This window comes from Triturus cristatus, chromosome 11, assembly GCF_964204655.1.
Source record: "Triturus cristatus chromosome 11, aTriCri1.1, whole genome shotgun sequence".
Classification (NCBI taxonomy): Eukaryota; Metazoa; Chordata; class Amphibia; order Caudata; family Salamandridae; genus Triturus; species Triturus cristatus.
In genome coordinates, this window is record NC_140594.1 from 186,385,972 (window position 1) to 186,410,013 (window position 24,042).

The 24,042-nt window shown below is 44.2% G+C and overlaps 1 protein-coding gene across 2 annotated transcripts in view; it reads right to left on the bottom strand.

Moving 5' to 3' along the window:
* The window catches only part of HECTD4 (HECT domain E3 ubiquitin protein ligase 4), a 2,430,065-nt gene that overhangs the window by 732,123 nt on the left and 1,673,900 nt on the right, over window positions 1–24,042 (bottom strand). For both annotated transcript variants that reach the window (XM_085634374.1, XM_085634373.1), the window contains exons 60-61: window positions 13,216–13,346; window positions 2,860–3,065 (exon numbers count right to left, since the gene is read on the bottom strand). In XM_085634374.1, coding sequence (XP_085490500.1) covers window positions 2,860–3,065; window positions 13,216–13,346 — 337 coding nt within the window. The remainder of the gene's footprint in view (window positions 1–2,859; window positions 3,066–13,215; window positions 13,347–24,042) is intronic.

The following is a 24,042-nucleotide window of genomic DNA, read 5'->3' on the forward strand; positions in this document are numbered from 1 at the left end:
AGGAGTCCAAAGCTGGCTCAGAAGTTATTCTCCTTTTGTGGATAATCATCCTGCCAGTGTCGGCGTCGATGAGATGTGATGGAGACGTCTCCGCAGAGCGTTCGGCAGGCGTGATCGTGGTGTGGGTGACCCGTGTCCTGATTTGGAACAGTTTCGGGGCCGTGGATGGTGGCAGGCCAAAAGTAATGTTGGCCGGTGCCGAAGAGGCTGTTGGAGCTTTTATCGGCTCGGAGCCCGACATGTCCTGGAGGACCGTTTTGTTTTTGGTGCGTTGCGCAGCAACGGGTCGCACCTGGAGCGCCATCGATTCCTTTGCGCCGACCGGTTCTGTAGAGGCGGGCGTGGACTTCTTCGGCGCCGGTGAGTCATCGAGTCGAGGGGCGGTAATGGCCGTCGACGTCTTCGATGAGTGTGGCTTTGGTGGTGCCGCCGAAGCGGTGGGAGACGCAGCAGGCAGTTTGACCTTTGGGGTCGGAGCCGATTGCGTCGGTGCCGGGAGCCGAGTAGGTTTGGTGGCACCGAAGGTCTTTTTCCGTATGTCGACTCCGACGTCGGCCGCTTCAAGCTCGGCACCGAAGTCTCGTTTGTTGCGCTCGGTGCCGACGGGTTTTGCTGGCGTCGAAGGTGTGGTGGGCCTCGATCCGACCAGCGCCACTTTCGGTTTCGGTTTCAATTGAACCAATACAGCTTTCGGTTTCGGTTTCGAAGAAGGGAAACCAGCCGGTTTGGGCTTTAATGGCTGCCGCTGAATGTCCGAGGCCGGGCCAGAGGGCGGGGCCGAAGAACTGCGGGATAGGTCTTGGGTAAGGCCCGAAGGCGATCCCTCGACCGGAGCCATAGACTGTCGCACTGGGATATCCTCAGTAGGCCTTGCTCGTCACCGGAGCTACTCTCTTCGGCCCCTAAGGCCTCATTGTAGTCTCCTACCTCGGTGTCGTCTTCATCTCTGCGAAAGAGTCTTTCTTCGACGTCTTCCGATCCGGAGTCATGTTCGGAAGCGGGACTGGAGGGTAGGTTCTCCACTTCTTCGACATCTTCGCTCTCGGCGCTGAAGATGTCGGCCGGGGCCGGTGCCGCTTGCTGCGCCTCGAGTCTCGCTGCTCGTCGATTCCGGAGAGTCTTCTTGGATCGAAATCGGGCACAGGCCATACATGTAGATTCGTCGTGATCCGGTGAAAGGCATTTGTTGCACACCGGATGGACGTCGATGTGGGGATATTTCGCATTACATACAGGACACCGCTTGAATGGTGTCCTCGATTCCATCGTCGATGACGGGTCGATGGTCGGGTAAGATGCGAAAAAGTTGGTTCTGGAAGTTAGTAAACTAACAAGATAATATCGATACTGATCGGGAACAGTACCGACGCAAACTAAAGGCCTTTTGGCCTAGAAAAAGTTTTTCCTAACTTGAGTCAAGATAAGCACATCCGAACCCAATGGCGGAAAAAAACAATCTGAGGATGGAGAGGATGCCCATGCGCACTGTAGTCCAGGGGAGGAGTCACCTATCCCAGGATACTTCGAAGACTCTTCCAGGACAACAACGTGCAAACATCCGGACCCAACACTAGGCGGCGATCTATGCACAGATATGAATTCAGCAGCCCACATGCCTCGAACATAAATAAACTAGTCATGAATATATATTACATTGTTTGAAATTTCTTATGAAAATCTTCAGTTGATTCAGCCATGGCATGTATGTTAAAACATGAGGAGGCTTCTGCGGAATCCATGGCCCCAGACCCATAGAAACTTTGCTTTAGAGACATACTTCTCAAGGCTGCAGAAGGAAAAAAAAAAAAAATCGGTAATGATGGAAAGGTTGGGTAATCATAAATGATGTTTGATAGGGTGTTAAGAAGTGAAAGAGTTCTACGAGGATTACCTCACTTCACATGAGGTGAAAGGATCAGACGTGTCTCAGTGGGTGACTCTTAAGCCTCATACATTACGGGCGGACAACAAAAGATTCTGAATGATGCGCTATTGTTTTGATAATGCTGTTTGTAAACTGCTTTGCAAATCATGTGCCGAATATTCCCAACCTGATAAGGCACATTTAAAAGGATGTTAATCAATAAAAGATACAATATTAAAATGCTAAAAAGATATAATTTGAAAATTAAGCCCACTACCACATAAGCATAACGTTACAATTTTGGGAGTGAAAGACAATCCAGAACAAAGTGTGGAATGTTGACAATGCCATCTAAGCTCAAACTGGATTATAGGCTATGACGTGTCACCTTTCTTTGATACATTGATTTCTCACATTATCGACAGGGTGAACAAATTATACAAATTTAGACTTATGAAATGTCTATCTCAATGATAAAATGCAGCAGTGCAGGAGAATTTCCAAGCATTAAATACATCTGTGTGGAAGGTAGAATATTATACTGTCATAAAATAATGATACAAATAGTGAGATTTATAAAGCACCTGGTTACACCATACTGTAATAAAATAGGTGACGTTGCCAGACTTCTGACACTTTTAAACTTATGTACCTGCAATTAATCAAAAGCCCTTGAGAGTCCGACTTTTAAATTCATCTTGGCAAACAATGTATGCCAAATTATTTTAATATGTATATTTACCCAGACATAGAGTGCACTAACAAGCCGAACAGGATTCCGAGCAGCGGGCGGGCATTGGCTTAAGATGTGCATTACCATATTTTCGCAACAGATAGACTGGCAATCGAAACTGAAGGAATATTTTGCACTTTTATTTCCCACTGTGTTGAATCTCGAGATGGACGTTATGCTTTCCGCAACGCCCTGCGGGCTGTTTTCAATGCTTTATTGCAAATCAATAAAATTTGTTTACACAAAAAATATGTATATTTACCCAGCTTTATGTGAACCTTGTCTGTAGGGATGATCGCTTGCGGATACTGGTTGGTTGTTGGTGGTGGAGTAAGCCCAGTGTTGGAAGGAGATGCATCTCGAGGGTAACACACTGCCTCAATTAGGTTTAGTTGTCCATTCCTCTTTACCTTATGACCAAGACCATAAACTAGGACTCGAGCCCAAGGAGCCTTGTAAAGGGAAGAACTAGGAGACAAAAAATTATATTGTGACTTTAGTTAGCACAATTGCTAAACTTTAATACAGAAACTCTTCCAAAAACTACGTTCAAATGCTTCAGAAACACATAGGTATAAATCAAAGAGTATAAAACACACAACGTTACTAAATGTAGTCACTCAGATAGGCCCACACCATAGGCTCCAACTCGTTATTGAGCCTTAAGCTCTATATCAAAACTATGCAAAGAGCCTGTAGTTATACCAAATGTTTTTACCTTCCATCACCTGAGGTTCAGTCAACACAGACCGCTACTTATTATTGGAACTAATGTCACCTAGAGGTGAGCTGGCATTGCATGTGGGTTGTGACTGTATGGGTCATAATGGTAAGTTTACCTTAAATTGTCTTAAGGCTACTTTACTTTTTCAGCTTTTTGTAAGTGTTTACCAATAAAAAAAGAACCTTTGCCTTTCCAGCACCTTCAGGTATGGTACTATAATATTTATCTGGAAGATCAAGAACTAAAATCTTCCTCCCCAAAGACCTTTCGCAATAGCAGTTATTTTGGTGAAACTGCAAGAGTGGTATACCTTGGCAGTAAAGAATATGATACAGCTTTCTGATCTGAACAATTGGGAGTGGTAATGGGGCCCACTGAGATCGCAAATGACAGCACTGATCACTGAGTGGCTTGTTGCCATCGAACAGGAAAAGGAAAACACTAGAAAACATCCTGCCTATCATTCTGGTTGCCTCCACATGGAAACACTAGGAAAGTTTAGAAACTAAGAGATAATTCTGGGCACAGAGCTGTGCGCATGTGACTGCATGTGAAACTAGTACCCCAATTTTTGTCAGTTCAGTCAACATACTGATCACGAGGGCACATCGAGAAGGCCTCTTTACGGTCAGAAGGTTCAGAACAAGTTCTATAACCAAGAGGGTGTGCACTAAGTTTGCCCTCTTTACTAACATGAAACTACTGCCCCCAACCTGGGTTGCTAACATGTAGCGGTGGAGGCAGGGGACCGATTTTTACAGATTGTTGACACTAAACAGGCCTTTTTTCTGTTTCAGGAGTAATGTGTCCTACTGGCTCCAATTATGTAAATTTCTCTTTAATGTGGCACCCAGACCCTGCCACTGACTTTACGTGTGCATGTATGCATCACATGCATGGTAGCAAGACTCTGCACTGTAGTGAGAGTCTGATTGCTGGGACAAGTGAAATTAAGTTTGGATAACCCCAGGTTTGACCTGGTACAAACTGGAGGGTGGAACATCCTTCCAGACAATGAGAATATTGCTGAGATTCATTGAGCTGGAGGAGGATACCTAGACACTGAAGTGAGGAAGAATAGAGATAGGACTGCCCTTAGAATTATATATGGACCTTTAAAGGGCTTGTTGATTAGTCTTTCTTGAGAACTGCTATTTGGTAGATGGTAGGGGAAAAGATGTCAGCAGATTCTGTTGTTAAAGGTGAGGAAGTTTCTAGGCTGAGGTTTACCTTTTCCCTTTCCCTGATTGCTATTTCATGAAAGTTGATGACAGCCAGGTGCAGAGCTTTCTCTCATGGTTAGGGATACTCCTGCTTGGAACTAGCTGCTGTAAAAGCTATTATCTCGCACAATGGTTGTTTCTACAATGCAGCTAAAAACATCTGGAAGCAAAGCACACCATACAAGTTTGGTTGCAGAACTTTAGACACTGTATCAATATCCCCTGTATGGGAAATTAGTATAAAGGAGGGCTCCAAATCCTTCCACTTTCTCCAGTTTCAAGTTCTGCTTTAACAACCAGTCTCCCAAATGTGAGAGGATATCACCTGAAGTCTGTGCAACTTTCTGAGATACTGTAGGCTTGCCTTGCTCTTAAAAGCCTTCGTGCTTAAAGAGGGAAGGAGTGAGCCCTACCCTTTAGTAGGGGAGACCGTCCAGGAGGAGAAGCCTAGCCATGTTTCAAGCATGTGGAGTACCCAGAAAAAGCCAACCTGGACCTGATGTGTCACCGCACGACCCAGCCCCTCCAGGTTTATTTATGAATGGGATAAATGCAATTCTGTCTATTTTTAAAGATATCTTAAATTACTCTCTGGAAAGTGGGAGTGACGCTCCTGCATGGAAACATGCAATTGTGAAACCCCTGCTGAAAAAACCCTCTGCTCATCCTTTGCGTGATGAGAATTACAGACTAAATTCCTTTCTTCCAGGGGCTAGCAAAGCCCCGGAGAAGTATGTGAACAAACACCCGTCATCATTTCTGGAGACGCATGCTATTTTACACCCAACCCAAACAGGTTTCAGACCTGAAAGAAGTACTGAAACTGCCCTACTAGCAGCCACAGAAGAAGTGAGGGCAATTTTGGATCAAGGTGGCTCAGCGAGTATGATTTTGCCGGATTGGCGCACAGCCTTCGATACCATTGCCCATCCCATTCTAATACAGAGGATGGAGGAGGCTGGAATTCCTGGAACCGTGATCGAACGGATCATCGCCTTTCTTGAAAACAGCAGTATCCAGGTATGTGAAGGGTCCCTGTTTTCTGCTACCCACCCCTGAAAATGTAGGGTCCAACAGGCTTATTCTTTAAGCCTCACGTTATTTAATTCAGTGGTTCTTAACCTTATGACTTCGGTGTACTCCTCTTAATCATTACTGAAACCTGGGGACCCCCACTGAATTATTGCTGGAATGGGGGGACCCCCACTGAGTCATTACTGGAAGCTGGATACGCAGGCCTGCGCATTTTTGATGATTTGAACCGAAAACAGTACACACAAAATACAGAAGCAAGCATTCATTGAACAAATACACAAATTATTAAATATTTTAATTCATTCACAACTACGAAAAAAATCTAAATTTACATTTTACTGGGAAGGTTGGAGCTTTTCTGAATTCAATTGAGGTCACTCATTGTCCATACTACAACACGTTTGATGCACTTGCACTGCTCCCACAAAGCAGTCACAGACTCCAAGAGTATGCTTCGCCAGGAGTCTCCGGATCACAGGTAAAGAACCACCAATTTAATTTATATGTGCTCCCTCTGGCAGAGATAGTGCGGGTTCACGCTCTAGAACTGGTTTCCTACGCAGACGATACACAGATCTTCATCTCTTTTACTCCTGATACAGTAAAAGTATCTAACCAACTTAAAACCTGTCTAAAACAGGTAACAGACTGCATGTCCGCCAGCAGCCTAAAACTAAATGGTAAAAACAACGTAAGTGTTAGTTGACTGCAATAACCCTTCTCACTGCCTAGAACTGTGCTGGCCTGACAATCTAGGTTTGCACCCTCCTCCTACTCCCGTAGTTAAAAGGCTCAGGTTCTGGATGGACAACAAACTTTCCATTGAATTACAGGCTAGGAAACTTGCATCAAGCTGCTTTGGCCTACCAAGGACACTCAGAAAACTGTTAAATTGGTTAATGTGCTCTTTCCGGAAAGTGGTCGTTTAAGGGCTAGTGGTTTTACCTTGGACTATGGAAACTCCCTCTACCTGGGCAGTCCTAAATTTGAGATAAAGAAGTGATTCAGAATGCTGCTGCCCGGATTCTCTTAAAAATTCCAAAGTACCAGCCGGCTACACCGGCCTCAGCAGCTTTGCACTGGCTACCTGTGCATACAATAGTCCACTTCAAGACACTGCTTAGCCCATCGTGCTATGCTCAGGAAGGGTCTGCAGCTTATACTACAATTGCTGAAGCATTGTATTCCAAAGAGGTCACTGCTATCTGGGGATCCAAGGCTGCTGCTGGTCCCCAGGATCAAGAAGGCAAGAAGTGTGGGGCACTCCTTTTCCTACTTAGCTCCCAAACTCTGGAATGTCCTCCCACTGGATCTTAGAATGAACCAGTCAGAACTTAGTTTTAGGAAACACTTGAAGAACTTTCTTCTTTAGTCTATCTTCTGGATGTGCACTGAGTCCTGTGGCAGATATGTTGATCTCAGCGCTGGGAGGTGCGTTGGGTAGCTAAGTGCTGTACAAATTATCCAGAATAGAAAACTATAGAATGTGTAACAGGTGCTGACTTAAGCTGTGAGGGGTCACTGGCCTTTATGCGTAGTTCATGTAGCAAATTGCACGAAGTAAACTCGAGCAACAGCGTGCTGTTTGACCTCTTCTGCAGCGTGACCAGAGATACATTTTCCGCCGCTGCCTTGACAAGCAGTGCAACCTGCATGAATCAACAACCTGCCCCACAACCCGGAGGTCACAAGTGTCACAGACGAAGCACCCGCTGACCAGGCCTGCCCCACCGTTCGTTCCCAGTCGCCTGAGGGAGAAGCAAAGCTACTGCCCAAAATTCTGCTCCTGCTAAGGGTTCGACGGCAAAGCGCACACCATAATAATTGCAACGAGCTGCATCACAGTGAATAGGTAACATGTAGCTTGAGATCAAAAGACAGAGACTATATACCGAATTCATAAAGAAAAGCCTTCAGTTACGTTAATAATGATTTGCAGAGTGATCTCTTTTTCAAGATGTGAAAGAACTGACCTACCGGTTACCCAAAATGTCAGTTGCTTGCACACCACGACAGTAAGCTCGTACATGTGTCTGATTACTGCCTATGACCTTTTATCTTTGCTAAGACACTGTAGATGATGGGGGCAACACGGGAACTTGGTTAGTCCAGTATAGATGATGTGTAACCTGGCTAGACCCCACAGATGAAATCCGAAGAACTCTGTAGCTGAATCACCACTTATGGGAGTAGCATTTAGAATTTCGGTGACATTAAGGTTGTTCTCTTTTTCTTAAGAGAAGCACTGCCCAGGACAAAAGAGCAATTGTGTCTGATGACTATTTGAGTTCTGACTCTCTGCCCCTTCACTGCCCTTTGACAGCTTAGCCTCATTACTCCAAGAATTCAAGTGCTGAAGGGCACACTTGGCCCCATTTCCCGAGCCGTTGTAGGACAGGCCTTAGGACAGCAGAGGCAAACTACCCCAAACACCATAGTTGTGGTCAAGTAGCCACTAACTTCCATGTTGCCTCCTCGAATGTGGTATGACAATCAGCTATCAGATGAGTGGTTCAAGTACAACACTGTTGAGAAGATCTTTTTGATACCATATCCTAATTTAACTTTGTAAATTACTTTACTTGTGTTGAAAGTGTATGAGATTTTATGTAAGCACTGGCAAACATCAATGGAGGATAGTTAGATCATTAAATGTCAATGTTAGTACTCAATTAGGGTCTGTGCAGTTGGCTGGGAAGTTCACGCTGTGGGCTTCGATGGATCCAAACTGACGTGCCCCACATTTACAGTGTCCACATAGGCTGTGGAGAGTTTGAGTCTCGGAATGCCACCACATGATGGCATCGGCAAAATGGAAGTTAAGCGTTTACTCAAGTAATGATCAGCGTACTACCCTAATCATGATGGTGAGGAGCTACAGTTTCTTTGATACAGATTAGACCAATCATCCAAAGTGGCAGCTGGGATACTCTTCTGGGTAGTTGGAAAAGTACAAGAAGCAGGGGTGTGCAGTTTGACATTACCTAGCAACTGTGCATGTTGATAGGCTTACGCCTTCAAGCACCTTTTTTTATTTTTTTATTTTAATCGCAGTCTTTAGGGTAGTGTTTCCTAGGAAGGTCCTTTTGTTGATCTTGCTACTTACATCTGCATTATATTTTTATTTCAGCATCATAGAAACACTTACTACATTGCTCCTACTAGATGAACAAGCCTGTTTATGGCTTCTGTTTACAGGACGTTGTATGGGACTGAAACACCAAACATCAAGTGTTGCTCCCCCCACCCACCTTCTCTGTGTCACCAGGGCCTGGTTCACAGTGCGAGTATTGTCCAAATAAAAAAAAGAGAGAGAGAGAATGTATAAAGATAGATAGATTATTATTATTATTATTATTATTATTAAAAGGCTCTTATATAGCGCATGGCTACTCGGGAGCATCCCAGCGCTTAAGACTAACCAAGCAGAGATGGGTTAAAAATGAAAAGTTATTTTAACTAGTTTTTTGGAAACAGAAGAGTTTTTAACTTTTTTCGAAAGACAAGGAGGTTAGGCTCTTGGCGGAGAGGTGGGGGAAGAGCATTCCACAGCCCAGCCGCGTTGTGCGAGAACAGGCGACCTCCTGTACGGGATCTGCTGATCCTAGGAACTGTCAGCAGATTTTGTTGGTTCGAGCGAAGATTCCTGGTAGGATTGTAAGGTCTGATCATATCATCTAGAATGGGGGGGCCACTCCCATAGAGTGTTTTATGGACCGTGCAGAGGGTCTTAAAATAGATTCGCTCCTTTATGGGGAGCCAATGCAAGGTGCCAAGTGCGGGCCTGGCTGATGTACGATGGCTAGTGCCCGTGAGTAGCCGTGCTGCGGAATTCTGGACAACCTGAAGTTGCCGGATAACCGACACGGGGGCTCCAAGATAGAGCGCATTTCCATAATCCAACCTGGATAGAACAAGGGACTGGACAATGGTTTTCTTTGCTGCCTCGGGTAACTGAGGAAGGATTTTCCGGATTGTTTTCAGCAGTCCGAAACAAGTGGCTACTGTTTTCCTTGCCTGGATCTTAAATGACAACTCTGCATCCAACCAGAAGCCGAGACTCTTTATCTCGGTCTTTGGAGTGGGTCCTGGACCCATACAGGAGGGCCAATGTATCGAGTTGTCAAATGTGGCTCGTTTTCCTAGAAGCATCAGCTCCGTTTTACCTCCATTCAATTTCAGGTGGGACAGGTCCATCCAGTTTGCCACTGCCTCCAGGCAGTGACAGAGCCTGGAGGGGGAGGATTCCAACTGATTAAGAGAAACAACTAGCTGGGTGTCGTCAGCATAGCTTACCAGTTGGATCCCAAAGGAGGCAACTACTTCTGCCAGGGGCGCCATATAAACATCAAACAGTGTGGGGCTGAGGGAGGAGCCCTGTGGCACCCCACACTGTAATGGCATTGATGGAGAGCAGCTATTTTCTGTAAAGACCTTAAAGGATCTGTCACCAAGAAAGGACTCCAACCACATGAGTGCCCTGTCTTTGACGCCCAGTTTTTTAAGACGAGACAGGAGGACACGGTGGTTCACCGTGTCGAAGGCGGCACTGAGGTCCAGGAGGATAATGGCCGCGCTGCCACCTGCGTCCAGAACAATGCTGATGGGAAGCCAGCAGGTGTCCTCAGTCTACGGTATACACCCACCCATCCACTGCCTACAACTTAAATGGACTTCATTGTAGACACTTACACAACCTTGCAGGTTCATCATTGATTCCTTCACAAATGTGGGGTATTGTATGGTAAAAGACTCTGCCCTCTGCTCAGGCATGATCAAAACACTTCAAGCAAGAGATTGGTCTGTCTGCATACTGTTATTGTGTCAAACAGTGAAACACAATTCACTTTCAAATTCTGTTCTGCCTTGTTGGCTATATGGAGGGTCAATTATCATACTACCAACCTAAATCTGATGGTCAGATTTAGAGGATGAATAAAGCCTTTGCGTAATGCCACTATAGTTTCATCACAAATTACCAAGACTGGTGTCACTAAATATCTTTTGTTGAACTTGTGTACAATAACTCCCTTCACAGCTTAGTGAAGTCACCCCTTTTCTACTGTACCTCCAGATTCCAGCCATATATATTGAACACGCTTTGTTGAGCCCTGTCCCTTTTACTAAAGTACTCATTACTTCCATTCAAGCTGTTCATAAATTGGTCATTCAACATACGAACAATAGCAAGAAGGATTACAAAAGCACAAGCTGATAGTTGTTGCCACCCTGCTCATGAGTACAGAGTGGATGATTCTGTCTAGTTATCCACACATTACCTAGGCTCTAGGGTTACCACACTAAGTTTACCAATTGATTTATCGGATCCATCCACATGGCCCAAATATTTAATCCTGTAAAAGTTAGCTGGATGCTACATGCCCGTTGGCACATTCACTCGGTATCCCATGTAACCTTTGTGTTCTCATCCAGTGGGTGCCAACGACGTTCTGGAGTATGAATTCTGTAAATTAGTTTACAAATGTGTGCAAAGTAAGGAAAAACATCTGTAACTAACTGAATGGAAGGGGTATAAACTTGCAATTGTTCTTGGATACTGGCCTACTTTATGCATGTGTCGTGGTGTGTTTGTGCTTTCCACTGCTAGTTCCCTATCAAGCCGAGGTGAAGTATGGGGGGACTTTTGAGGGTGGATGTAGTGTCAGAGCTCACCCAAGTTGTCTGAAAACGTAGACGGGGAAGTTCACGTCGTGGGCTTCAGCAGGGAGCAGGGCTGACGTGACAAGCAACCACTGAGTCAGTATAGGCTGAGTAGTGGTGGGGGAGGGAGGATCTGACAGGTACCACACTGTGGCATATTTAGCATATGAGAAGATGGAAACTGTACATACTGGTTGCTACCTACTTCAGTTTGCACCCAGCTTTTATTTTCATGCACCTTTTGTTTTATCCTTATACTCTTGTGGGCAGGCCCTTTGGTTGGATTCACTCTGTTTGTGGAGCTGCCCTGTAGCCTTCAGCTGGCGAGTCATGTGTATATTTAATTGAAAGTGTCATACTGTTCCCTTTCTTTGAATGGGATTGTTTATGCCTTTTGTGGTCAGGAAGTCGTTTGGAGTTGTGCAGCCAGAGGTGCAGTGTGTCTCCCTTTCCTCCCCATTTTTCACTTTGATCCCAGGATCTGGTTCAAAGTGTTAGAATATCCTTCACTGTAACTAGAAACTGAGGCTTCTGAAACGCTGAGGGGTGGTCTGCTTGGATTCATCCGTCTCTGGGTCTTGACAAAAATCAATGTGAACATAAAGCAATTACAGAATAAAGATATATTTAGATAGCCAAGTGGCTGGGCTGACTTTTTCTTTTGGCATTAATTCCCAACCGACTTGCCATGCTTCAGATGGCAGACCACCCTTCACAGAAATTGATAGGTAATAAGGTAAAAGTAGAGGTCAAGTAGATTTTGATTTCAGCTGATCTCAGATTTGTATTTTACTTTTTTACATTAGACCTTTTACAAAAAGTGGGGTTTTGTGTACTGATCTCCAGAGCAGGTACTGATATATTAGATATTGCTAGTAGCTTACATAGTTATTATCTTTAGTATTTGTAGGTTACATCAGTATCCTCTTGCACATACTTCAAAACAGACTATCCTATTTAGCCAATAAGAACAAGTTACTTACCTTCGGTAACGATATATCATTAGAAACATTAGTTAGTTAGATTCCTTACTTTAGAATATCCCCAGGCTAAGAAGGATCCTCCTGTGGGGCTGAGGGCCCATTCCACTCGGGCCACAGCGGCTACTACTGCCTTGGGACGGGGAGTCCCTTTGCAGAATATTTGTCAGACAGCAACGTGGGCATCGCTGCACACGTTTGCCAAGCATTACTGCCTGGACAGCCAAGGCCGGAGACGGCTTCTTTGGCCGTTCAGTTCTCCAGGACTTCCTGGTGTGATCTTGGTTCGCAGACCCACCACCGGGGTTGGTATTGCTGGGGTATCTATTCTAAGGTAAGGAATCTAACTAACGTGTTTCTTTCAGATGAACAAGTTACTTACCTTCGGTAACGATATATCTGTAAGAAACATTAGTTAGTTAGATTCCTTACCGCCCCACCCATCCTCCCCGTTCTGCGAACTGATATCTAGGGTTAAGGTTATCCCTTTCAGGGCCCTAGTTTCATGGCACCAGTGTCGGTTTCTTGCATGGCTCTGCGTTCCTGGCGCGGAAAACTATGTAGAGAACTGACGTCAGCGCGCGAGGGCGGTGTCTAAGTACGCAGACGACGTCATCCTGGTGATCACGACGCCGACGACGGACGCGGAGTCGCAGACGACGGACGCGAAGTCGCAGACGACGCCTACTGACGTGCAAGGGTACTGCTGACGAAAAATCTTTCCGGATCCAGCCTGACGCCTGGGGATATTCTAAGGTAAGGAATCTAACTAACGTGTTTCTTTCAGATAAATGTGTTACATCACACTTCGGTTAAACCAATATTTTAGAGGCAACTACTGTCATAATGCAAATTAAAACTCAGGTTTTCAAGTCTAGGTAAGATTCAAAATGTTTTCAAAAAGTAAAGTAGAATTCATTTCCATTACATAAAATCTAATTTTGCAACTGGAAGGTTTAATAAACAGAACACATATTGCATGTCCAACAACTTACTCTTTGCGGAATCCAGTCTGGCCCTCCTTACAAGACACAATAACAAAGGCAGCACCAGGAAAATTTACATCCATACTGACTTTAGAATCAGAAATTGGAAATTCTTCAGATGGAAACTGTTCAGGAGCATTCTATATAAAAAGGGAAATAATGACAAACAGCTCATTGTAGTAATAAAGCAATTTCATTATGAAATAAGGATGGGTGACACAAAAAAGGGTTCTCACCTGTATAAACAAAGTCAACAGTTCTAAAAAGGTTAAATAGCAAATTCAGGATAACACACTACAGCCAATTTAATTCACTTATGAGAGTTCAAATTCTAAACTCTCTTCCACACAAGACATACAAAACAGTGTACCACAATGTGCCTTGAAATTATAGTTATCAATGCAGGCTCTAAAAATATCATCCAACACCTTGTACAAGAATGTTTCAAAACACTTCACCAAGACATACAGAAGGAAGCAAACGAACGTTGTGTAAACATATAATGAGAATAACTGTCCTTAACTCAGGGCACAAGTCGGGGGTACACGCAGGAGCACAGCGTCCACACACTATTTTTACAGGGTGGACGCCGTCACCCCTGCCAAGAAGTTGGGTTCCACAGAAATATGCTGACAAAAGGACACGTTCAGCAGCACGTTGTCTGTTATCAATTCCCAGCAGCAACGTGCAGCGAGGGAGCTTTTTTTTCACCTCCAGCTGGGCCGAAGTTAAGGGACCATCAGGCCTCCTTTTTTTTAATATCCTGACTGGAGGCGGACAGCGAACCTTACACTTAAATGTAAATGCCATGGAGGGGAAACAAATGCACACAGCTTGTTATCTCTTCACAGGTATTTGAGAGGCATGCTTTTTTTGGCCTTTGTTCAGTCCCTGTATATAAGAGATGGATGCACTGTAAGAATGTCAGATGTTTTGGTCTGTCCCACTATTTACACAAATAACAATTTCATTAGCACTATTTTATTTCTTTCATAGCGCTACGCAACCCTATGCAGGGTGTCAGAGCTCTTTACGTAACATACACATTATACATTGACAATAAATCATGTACATGTCTAAATCAATGTACAAGATGAGTTACATGAGATAGGGTTACAAGGTGTAGGAGTCACATGGCCTCCATAGCTCACTGTGCTATATTACAAGGATTACAAATTATGAACTGCAGGAAACAAAAGGATTTCCATGTTAAAAGCAGTAACCCACTTTACTATCTACATAAAATAAAAATCTGTCATCTGCATGTTACACGATGTGCTTTGCAGGAGACATATTAAACTTATACTACTTTGATTCAAATCTGTGGCTTCACGAAACGCAGATCTCTCCAACAAATGCGAAAAAACTCCAGAGTTATCATTCACTGAGATTTACTGGGCACCTTTACAGCAGATGCCTTAACTCAATCAAATATTTTTAAAATGTAGACTTTGTAACCAATTAAGCATAACAGATCTACTGCCATGTTCTCCATGTTGCGCATTTCATTGTGGTAGGGCTTAAACTACATACATTTATTAGTTGAGGCCCAGATTTTGAAACGAGATTGCGCCACTTTTTTGGCACAGCCTGAGCCAAATCTCATTTGTTAAATCTCAAAATGTGCTTAATTGTACATATGGTATACCTGATAATCATATGTGTGAGGTCTTAATATCTGATGTCACTTCTTGTTATGTCACTTCCAGTGAGGTAATTTCCTGTGATGTCACATGCTATGTCACATGTCGTGACATCATGCACTGTGATGGCACGCGTCATGATTTCACTTGCATACTGCATAACCTGGTTAGTACGCCAACTTCTTTTTTTAGGACTTGTGCCCTGACTTAACTGTTAAATAATGTTATGTCATTTGATCTCCATTTAAATTCCTCTCACATCCTCCACTTTAACCAAAGTTCCAAAATCAAACCACAACTTCAAGAACAGATTATGGACTTCAACCAAGAAACTTTATCAACAAAATACTCTCAGGGGATTCAATTTACAATGTGGAAAGATATGTGGAAAGAACAATACCCTCAAATAAAATATTAAAACACACATGCTAATCTAAGTGTGCAAATTGCCAATACATTTTAAGGGCAACATACGTGATTTAATTCAAGCCCAAGGAAAAAAAACACTCGCTACATCTCACTAGTCTGATCTCCAGTCTTACCCTTTGAATTCAAACACACATAAGTTTATAAGAGGAATGCTTGCAAACAGTGTAAACCACTGGCAATCACACTGTGCAGCATTGCAACACATAAAGTTTCATTTACTGTGCCACTCGAGACAGAGAGCAGCCTTATGCCAAACTGTACTAACTGTACTTTGCATGGGAATAATCCACAGCGAACTGCCATGTGAGGTCGCATCTAGAAGAGCAAGTTACTTATCTTCGGTAATGCTCTTTCTGGTGGATACTCAAACTGAATATTTTTCAACTTTAGGATATGCGGCAGGTGCTAGGCTGGATCGGAAGAACTTTACAGCTTTGCTTCGGTTTGCAGGTAGGTAGCATTGTGAGGCTTCATGCATATATGCTCCAACCCTGTATGCTTACGTCAGTATCTTGCCTCTGCACCCTCAAAGGCAGAGCATATAACAATTGTTGGTAACACTGTTCTGATTGCTAACAAAGTACTTTTTCAAAATTTGAAAAAGGCCACTCCATGATGTATGGGTACATTGCTCAGATTGGAATCATGCGATAACAATGATTGGTCTGTTTACTGTGTATGTTATATGTTGGACCTGGCCTTTGTTGTGAATAAAACTCTAATAAAAAGTTTCATAATAAAATATAGCCCATTCCACAGAAAGGGGAAGTGGGAGGGCAGTGGGAAAAGTTAGAGTATCCACCAGAAAGAGTGTTACCATAGGTAAGTAACTTGGTCTTCTGATGGATAATTCAAACTCACCATTATAACAGATACCAAAGTGGTACCTCCCAAAGCTGAACAATCTGTGGGGTGGACTCAAATTAGATAGTCCTTGAGAACCGAGTGGGTGAAGTGTCTTCCCACCAGGCCTAGCTGTCAATGGTGTAGTGCCTTATGAATGTATGCAGTATCACCTATGACGCAACCTGGTAGATAATATGTACACAAAGCCCTTGCACCAATGCAGTCAAAGCAGCCTTCCCACTCGTGGAAAGGGCGCTCAAATCCTCATGGGGCTGTTTCTGGGTTAGCGCATAACAGATCTTGAGAGAAAGGACTATTCACCTCAACATAATCCTCTTCTGCATGATGGCCCTTGCTACAATCAAAGTAAATACTCCAATTGATGAAACGTCTCTTCCTCTTACAAGAGGTGAGGGGGCAAAGAATGCTGGTAGAGTGACTAGCTGCCCAACGTGGAAGGGAATCATGACCTAAAGTAAAAATGCAGTTTGAGTCCTCAGCACCAACTTATCTGGGAAGGTAGTGGTGCAGGGCGCTTCTACTGATGGTCCCTGAAGTTGACTTATGAGACAAGATGATGTAATCACAATGAGGAAGACAATTTTCAAGTCAAGAGTTGCGCAGAACAAAAATTCCACAGCTTAAAAGGTGTACACATAAGGAATTTGAAGACCAAGTTAAGGTCCCACTGGGGCATCACAAATGATTTAGAACAGAAAATGTGAGCCAAATCTTTAATAACCTACATAACAACTGGTGATTGAAATAAGGACACAAAGTGTGAAAGAGAGGACTAATGACCTTTGAGAGTGCGCACATAGGCCTCGCTGGATATTGTTATGTTCCATATAGGTACCACAATATAGGCTCAGGTAGTCACCTAACCTTTCACCTATATTCTCCCCTACCATTACACTGCATAACAGTTCTTAGTACTGATCGTTTACCTAGTTACGGTAATGTCCAGAGACAACATGGGGTTTTCTCAGAAAAGCTTAAGCCGCATTCATTATGCATGAGGATTCCTCGAATAACAGCAAGACAGCAGGCCTATCAACTTCTGCATAATAACTATGTATAAGGGTCATTCCTTCCGTCATCCTAGTCAAACATGACACAGCGAGGTATATCCCCAGGGGGTATCACTTTGGGTATATATACACCATCTCTTGCTAAGGTAGTCAGAGGAGAAAAGGACTTCCATGCCGACACACTGACGTGAGACGCTGAGGGTCCAGCATGCAAACACTCCAGCTCGCACTGGTCTGACATCCCTTGTGGGGTGTCTATCTTGAGACCAAGACGGGGTCCCACAGTCTCTCACTTCAGGTAATGGGGTTGACTTTATCCTAGAGGGATTCTTGGCTTTACACCCACATACATGCTAGGTACATCTAGTTAGGGTCGCATCGTAGGAGTACGCATTCTACTGTCATGTATTTTATATACTTGCCTGGATTCATTGTTTTAGCATGATGGTAGAAATTGACCACCCTTTTATTCTGTTAGTGCTTATAATCATTTATATCTGTTACTGTCTAATGGTTGTTTCAGCATACTTATTTTACAGTAGAATGAGGCTGGTTCAATAAATGCTTATTGAAATACGTCCCCACCGTTTATTCTGTGTATCTCTCTGAGACGAAGTGAGCACGAGTGACTGAGCGACAAGCAGCACTGTTTCCACAATTCTGAGGGATCAGGGTTGTCATGTTCGATAGTTGCCAAGAACTATTCCTTCCTTGGTAAAAGGGGTTTCAAGAGGCACTGTGAGATAGGCTAACATACTCGGTAGGGGTGTCTAGAATCAGTCTGACCCCAATCCTACAGTGTATGTTGTCTAAAGGTGCAGATCCTATATAGGGTTTGTAGGAACTACACAACAGTATAAGACAGAACAAACAAAAGAACGTCCTTCAGCTGCGCTTGTAAATGGTAATCGTCCTGGCACCTCACCAGGTTAGGAATTTGCCAAGTTTAGATGGATTTGGAGGAAGGGAGAATGACATCCACCACATCAGACGACCAATCAAACAAACTCAATTACCCCCGCTCAATCTCCACACGAAGGTGTAATTTGCGGGGATTCAGATGAAGGACGCTACACTGTTGCTGAGACAGGTGTTTCATAAGAAGTACCGTAATCGGAGGACAGATGTTCATGCTCAGGAGTTCCAAGCACCACAATCTCCTGGCCCAATGCATCTCCAAACATGAGACACAACACATTCTTGATTATGGCAAATAGGTCTAGCCAGCGCTCTCCACACATATTGAATACACGCTCAGGGTGCAAATACTACTCATGAGCCAAGTGGTGAGGTCTGGTGAATTCTCTGACATTCCAGGACCCCGCCATGTGGATGGCTAAAAGAAATATGTTCTGTTGCTCCAGCAACCTTTAGAAACATACAGCCTCTTGGCACATGGCCCAGGACCTCATTCTGCTCTGCTTGGTTCAGTACCACATGGTAGTGTTGTTTGTGAGATCCTGAACCAGCCTCCCCCGAAGGATGGCGGGAAAGCCATAAGGCCAGATAAATAGCCCAAAACTCCAGTGGGCTTATGTGGAGCTGTAGCATGAGTACCACTCCTCATCTGATCTGTCGGAGCATAGGGGTTCAGTCGAAGAGCCAGGTCTTGAGATCCTTCCTGAACTGAGTCAGCGACAGGGATTGCCTGAGGTGGAGAGGTATGGTGTTCCAGGTCTTGGCGGCGAGGTGGGATCTTCCTCCGGTTTTGGTCTTGCGGATCTATGGGACGGTGGCCAGTTGAGCTTTGTAGGCATGTGTGAGGCGCCGATTCATTTATTTTTATTTAATTGAAAGGTTTTATAAAGCGCAAACATGACCCGTCAGGTTATCAGGTTACACAAAGTATGTAAGATAAACAGATAAAAGGTAGAACATTAATACATGTAGGTAGTCAGGAAGTAGTAACGTGAGAAAGAACAAACCAGGTAATAGTAGGCATCAAAAATTACAAATGCATCATTAAACTTTAGAAACACAGCTGTAGCCCAGAAGTTAAAGTTAGTTTGGATGGCTTCAGGTCTATCTTTGCAGGTAGCTATTCAGGAGCAACTCTTTGACTTCTTTTTAGGTCTCGCCTGACCCAGCACATGCGCTGGCTAGCGAGACTTTTTGTGAGGGCTCAAAAAATGCTACCATGGCCAGCCTAGAGCTACAGTGCATGTGTGCGGGCGCGCGCTTAGGAGCAGAGGCTGGCAAACCTCGTCATGCTCATAAAGCGCCCACGATCATTTTCGCAGCGCCCCTTTGATGTTCTCGTACAAAGAACATCAAACATCAAAGAACATGCTGTGTTAATGCTTTGCTGCGCCCGTTTGACTTACAACGTGCTTTCTCTTTCCACAAACTCGATGTTTGTGTTCCTTTATTTTGAGATGCTTTTAGTATCACTGTTTTGTGACTTAAAGAACATTAAGGAAATGTTACTGTGAAACTGGACAACGTTCACAGTGTTTATTTCTGATCGCAGCGGCTGCTTCATGTCCGATGCACCATTCAGGGAGTCCTTTCGTTGGCGCTTTCATGAGGACATGATGAGGAAGCTGGAAACATTTGGCACATTCTCTTTAAAAGCACAGCATGTTGGCGACTGGTTAATCGATTAGACTTATGTAGCGCTTTAGATCTCAAAGCGCTATGGTGCGTGCAGCAGTTACAACTCATGAAATATGGGGTGCAACTCGCAAGGAGGGGGCAGGTTTGAAAGCACATTGGCTGCAATCAACCTCTTAAGATGATGGGCCGTGTGTATCCATTATCAGCACTCAGTCTTCGCTAAGTGATCTTGTTTGTTTTGTTGTTGTGTTAATGCTTTGCTGCACCCGTTTGACTTACAACGTGCTTTCTCTTTCCACAAACTTGAGATGCTTTTAGTATTACTGTCACACACACAACCACAACTACACACCCAACCACACACACAACCACACACACAACCAGACACACAACCACACACAACCACCCACCCACACACACACACAACCACAACCACACACAACCACAACCACACACAACCACACACAACCACACACACACAACCACACACACACAACCCAACCACACACACACAACCACACACACACAACCACACACCCACCCACAACCACACACACACCCACAACCACACACACACCCACACCCACAACCACACACACACCCACACACACAACCACACACACACCCACACACACACACACCCACAACCACACACACACCCACACCCACACACACAACCACACACACAACCACACACACAACCACACACACAACCACACACAACCACACACACACAACCACAACCACACACACACAACCACAACCACACACACAACACACACACAACCACACCCACATCCACACACACACAACCACCCCCACATCCACACACACACAACCACCCACACACATAACCACAACCACACACACCACACCCAATCACACATCCACACACAGACAACCGCACCCACAACCACACACACAACCACACACACCCACATACACACAACCACACCAAGCATTGGCATAGCCAATAGGTCTCGCCTTTGGGACCTTATAAGTGTTTAGCCACGCAACAGTTGATGTGGTTGCACCAAGGATATTGTGCTGCATAACTAAGTACTTAGAAGGTCCCAAAAGCGAGACCTATTGGCTATGCCAATGCTTGTTTGAATGTGGCAATCAAGAGGTTAGATTTGATTTCAGGAGGAAGAGCGTTCCAAATTCTCAGAGCAAGACCAGCGAAGGCTCGGTTATAAGTTCTTCTCTTATTGAATTTTTGTGGCTTCAGCAATAGATTATTAGAGCTTCTTAGGGTTAGATTCAGGTAGGTTTTTCAAGCTCTTTTGCCAGGTAAACTGGAGTGTTTTAGTGAGGAGCCTTGTGTGTCAAGCAGGCAATCTTGAAACGAATCCTTGTTTCGAAGGGGAGCCACTTGAATTTAATTAAGTCTGGTGTGATGTGCTCACGTTTTCTTGAACCCGTGATGATTCTGGCAGCAGTGTTCAGAGTGGCCCTTAATGGGGCCAGGCTAGCTTTGGGAAGTCCAGCCAGGGTCGCAATTCTGTAATCTAAGTGGGAGATAACTAGGGATTGGACTGCAAGCTTCATGTCATCAGGAGGTAGGAAGGGTTTGATTTTTCTTAGTGTTGCGTTGGTGATTAGCTCCTCTAGTTGTTGCGCTGATGTGGTATTTCATATTCAGGTGTTTGCCCAGAGTTATGCCTAATTATCTAGTGGAAACCACAACATGTGGAGTGTAACTGAGGGCCGATAGATGGGTGAGCCAGTCCTGAATGGGTATAGAAAGATTGTGTGGGGAAATCAGAAGAAATTCAATTTTCGGAGTATTTAGCATAAGGTGATTGTGAGTTAACCAATGTTGAGTTTTCACAAGAGCAGAGTTAAGAGTTTTGATGTCATTCGGTGTAGAAATTTTCATGTAGAATTGAGTAACGTCTGTGTACATGTTGTAGTGTACGTTCGAGAGGTTCAGAATTTCGGTGAGAGGTTCCATGAACAGGTTGAAGAGCATGCTGATCCTTGAGGCACTCCAAATGAGACTGGGGTACTGTTAGAAAGGGAGTGATGGACTTTGATTCTCTGACTTCTATTATGTAGGAATGATGCAGACCAATTTAAAACTGGGCCCGATAACCCCATCCTTTTTTCAAGAAGATCAATCGAGTTGTCATGTTTGACCATGTCAAATGCAGAGGAAAGATCAAGGAGTATAAGTAGGCAACTTTCATTTTGGTCCCGTAGTCTCAAGGCGTCATCCACGATATGCATCACAGCAGTTTCAGTACCGATTTGAAGCCTGATTGACATTGGTCGAGGAGTTGAAATTATTCGATATGATTACAAAGTTGTGAGTTTAAGCATGTCTCAAGTAGTTTGGCTAAAGTTGTCATACTTGAAATAGGTCAGAAGTTGTTAGGCTCTGTTAAGTCTGCATTTGTTTTTTTTGGAATATGGGTGACTTGACCAATCTTGAGGCAATCAGGAATCAATCCTTGCAGGAGAGATTCATCCTTGCAGGAGAGATTCATGGACAATTGTACACTAGAGTGGGAGCACGGAAGGTATAGGATCTTTGAAGAGATTGGCAAGCAGTGGATCAGTGAAATGATTTGATGGTTTTAATGAAGTTATAGTTCTGAGTAGCTCAACATACTCTGGGAGTATAAAGGTGTTCCACGGTGCCTGGTTTTTTGAGAGTAATAAATAGAGCCAGAAACAGGGAAACTCATCAAGGGTAGCAGCGAGGCAGTGGACTGGGACAGACCGTGTAGATTTGATGTGATGCGAAGTAGTTCTAGTTCGATCTTTCTTGGCTTTGCAATGAAGTGGGCAGAAAACTCCTCAATGCTAGGAGTTAAATCAATTGCTGTAGAGAATGTTGGTTAGTTGACTGCCTAGCTTGCTGTTTGATGATTTCAAACTGCTTTTTCGTCCTATTTTTAGCGTGACTGAGCTGTGACCTAAAGTGAGCGCAGTTTTGGTACTGCGACTATGATTGTTATAGGTTCTTCTTGAAGTTCTCAGCTGCTTTAGGTTGGTTATGGAGGGAGAGTTTCTCCATAACAACTCTGCCAGCCTTAGTTTCGGTTTTTCCTCATTAAGGGAGCAATTGAACCAGGGTTTGGATGGTTTGCTGGGAATTCTTTTGAGCTGTCTTGTCATTAGACAACCCTGAAGCCATATTGCAACATCATCAATTTCCATCCATCTATTCAAACCTTTGCGGCGAGTGGACAGATTGGCAGAGTAGGGCAGCACCTAAAGATAAACAGGGATCTTAGTAACTTTCCATACAACTCATCCATCAAATGGGGAGGCGGGCGGACCGGGAGGAATCTGCAGGTAGATAATAGTATCCACCAGAAAGATTGTTAGGATACTTCTACCTGTAGATTCCCCCATTAGTAGAACCTGTAGATTCCCACATTAGTAGAACATATTTCAGAGCGATACCTGACCCTTGGAGGAGGGATGATGGATGATTAGATGAGGAAATCCTGCAGAATGGACCTGACAACGTGTCCGTCCCTGTCCACCTCAGAATCCAGGCAGTTATGCTTGCCAAAAGTATGCAGAGAGGCCCGCATGGCCGTCTTGAAGATCTCTGCAATGGGGATTCCTCTGGAAAGGGCGGAAGTTGTAGACTTGGCTCTGGTGGAATGAGCTCTTATGTCTTCTGGAGGACAGTTCTTGGCCAAAGCATAGCAGGTTTAGTTGCAAAAAATGATCCACCTCAGGAGAGTCCCTTTCTGTACTGCTTTACACTTTTTAGCACTTCAATTTCCAAAGACGTGCTGGCCATCAAGACATATATACTTGGTGCTGTCTAGATAGAAGTTGACCTCCCACGTAGGATCCAATCAATGCTATCGCTCCTCCCCCTTTGAGGGATGGGGGTAAAAGGATAGGAGGGTGATGGACTGACCTAGATGGAAAGGAGTCAACACTTTTGGCTGGAAAGCAGTCTTATTTATTATTACCAACTTGTCGAGGTAAAAACTGGTAAAATGAGGACGAGAATGGAGAGCTTGCAACTCGCCCACCTGTTGGTAGAGGTGATAGTCATCAAAAACCTACTTTTGAGGTTCAACATCCTCAAGGAACTACTATGTAGGAGCTCAAACTGAGTCTCCATAAGAAACTTAAAAACGAACGTAAGTTCCTATGGAGGCACAGCAAAGAGAGTTAGAGGTTACACATTTGTCAACCCCTTTAAGAAATGCATGATAATGGGGGACTTAAACAGGGAGGGCTAGTCCGGCAGCTAGAGGAATGCAAACAAGGCTTCCAAATACCCCTTGACAGTACCTAGTGCACAATCCATTTGAGCAAAAGAAATGAGTATTACAGGATCTGGGACAGCATGG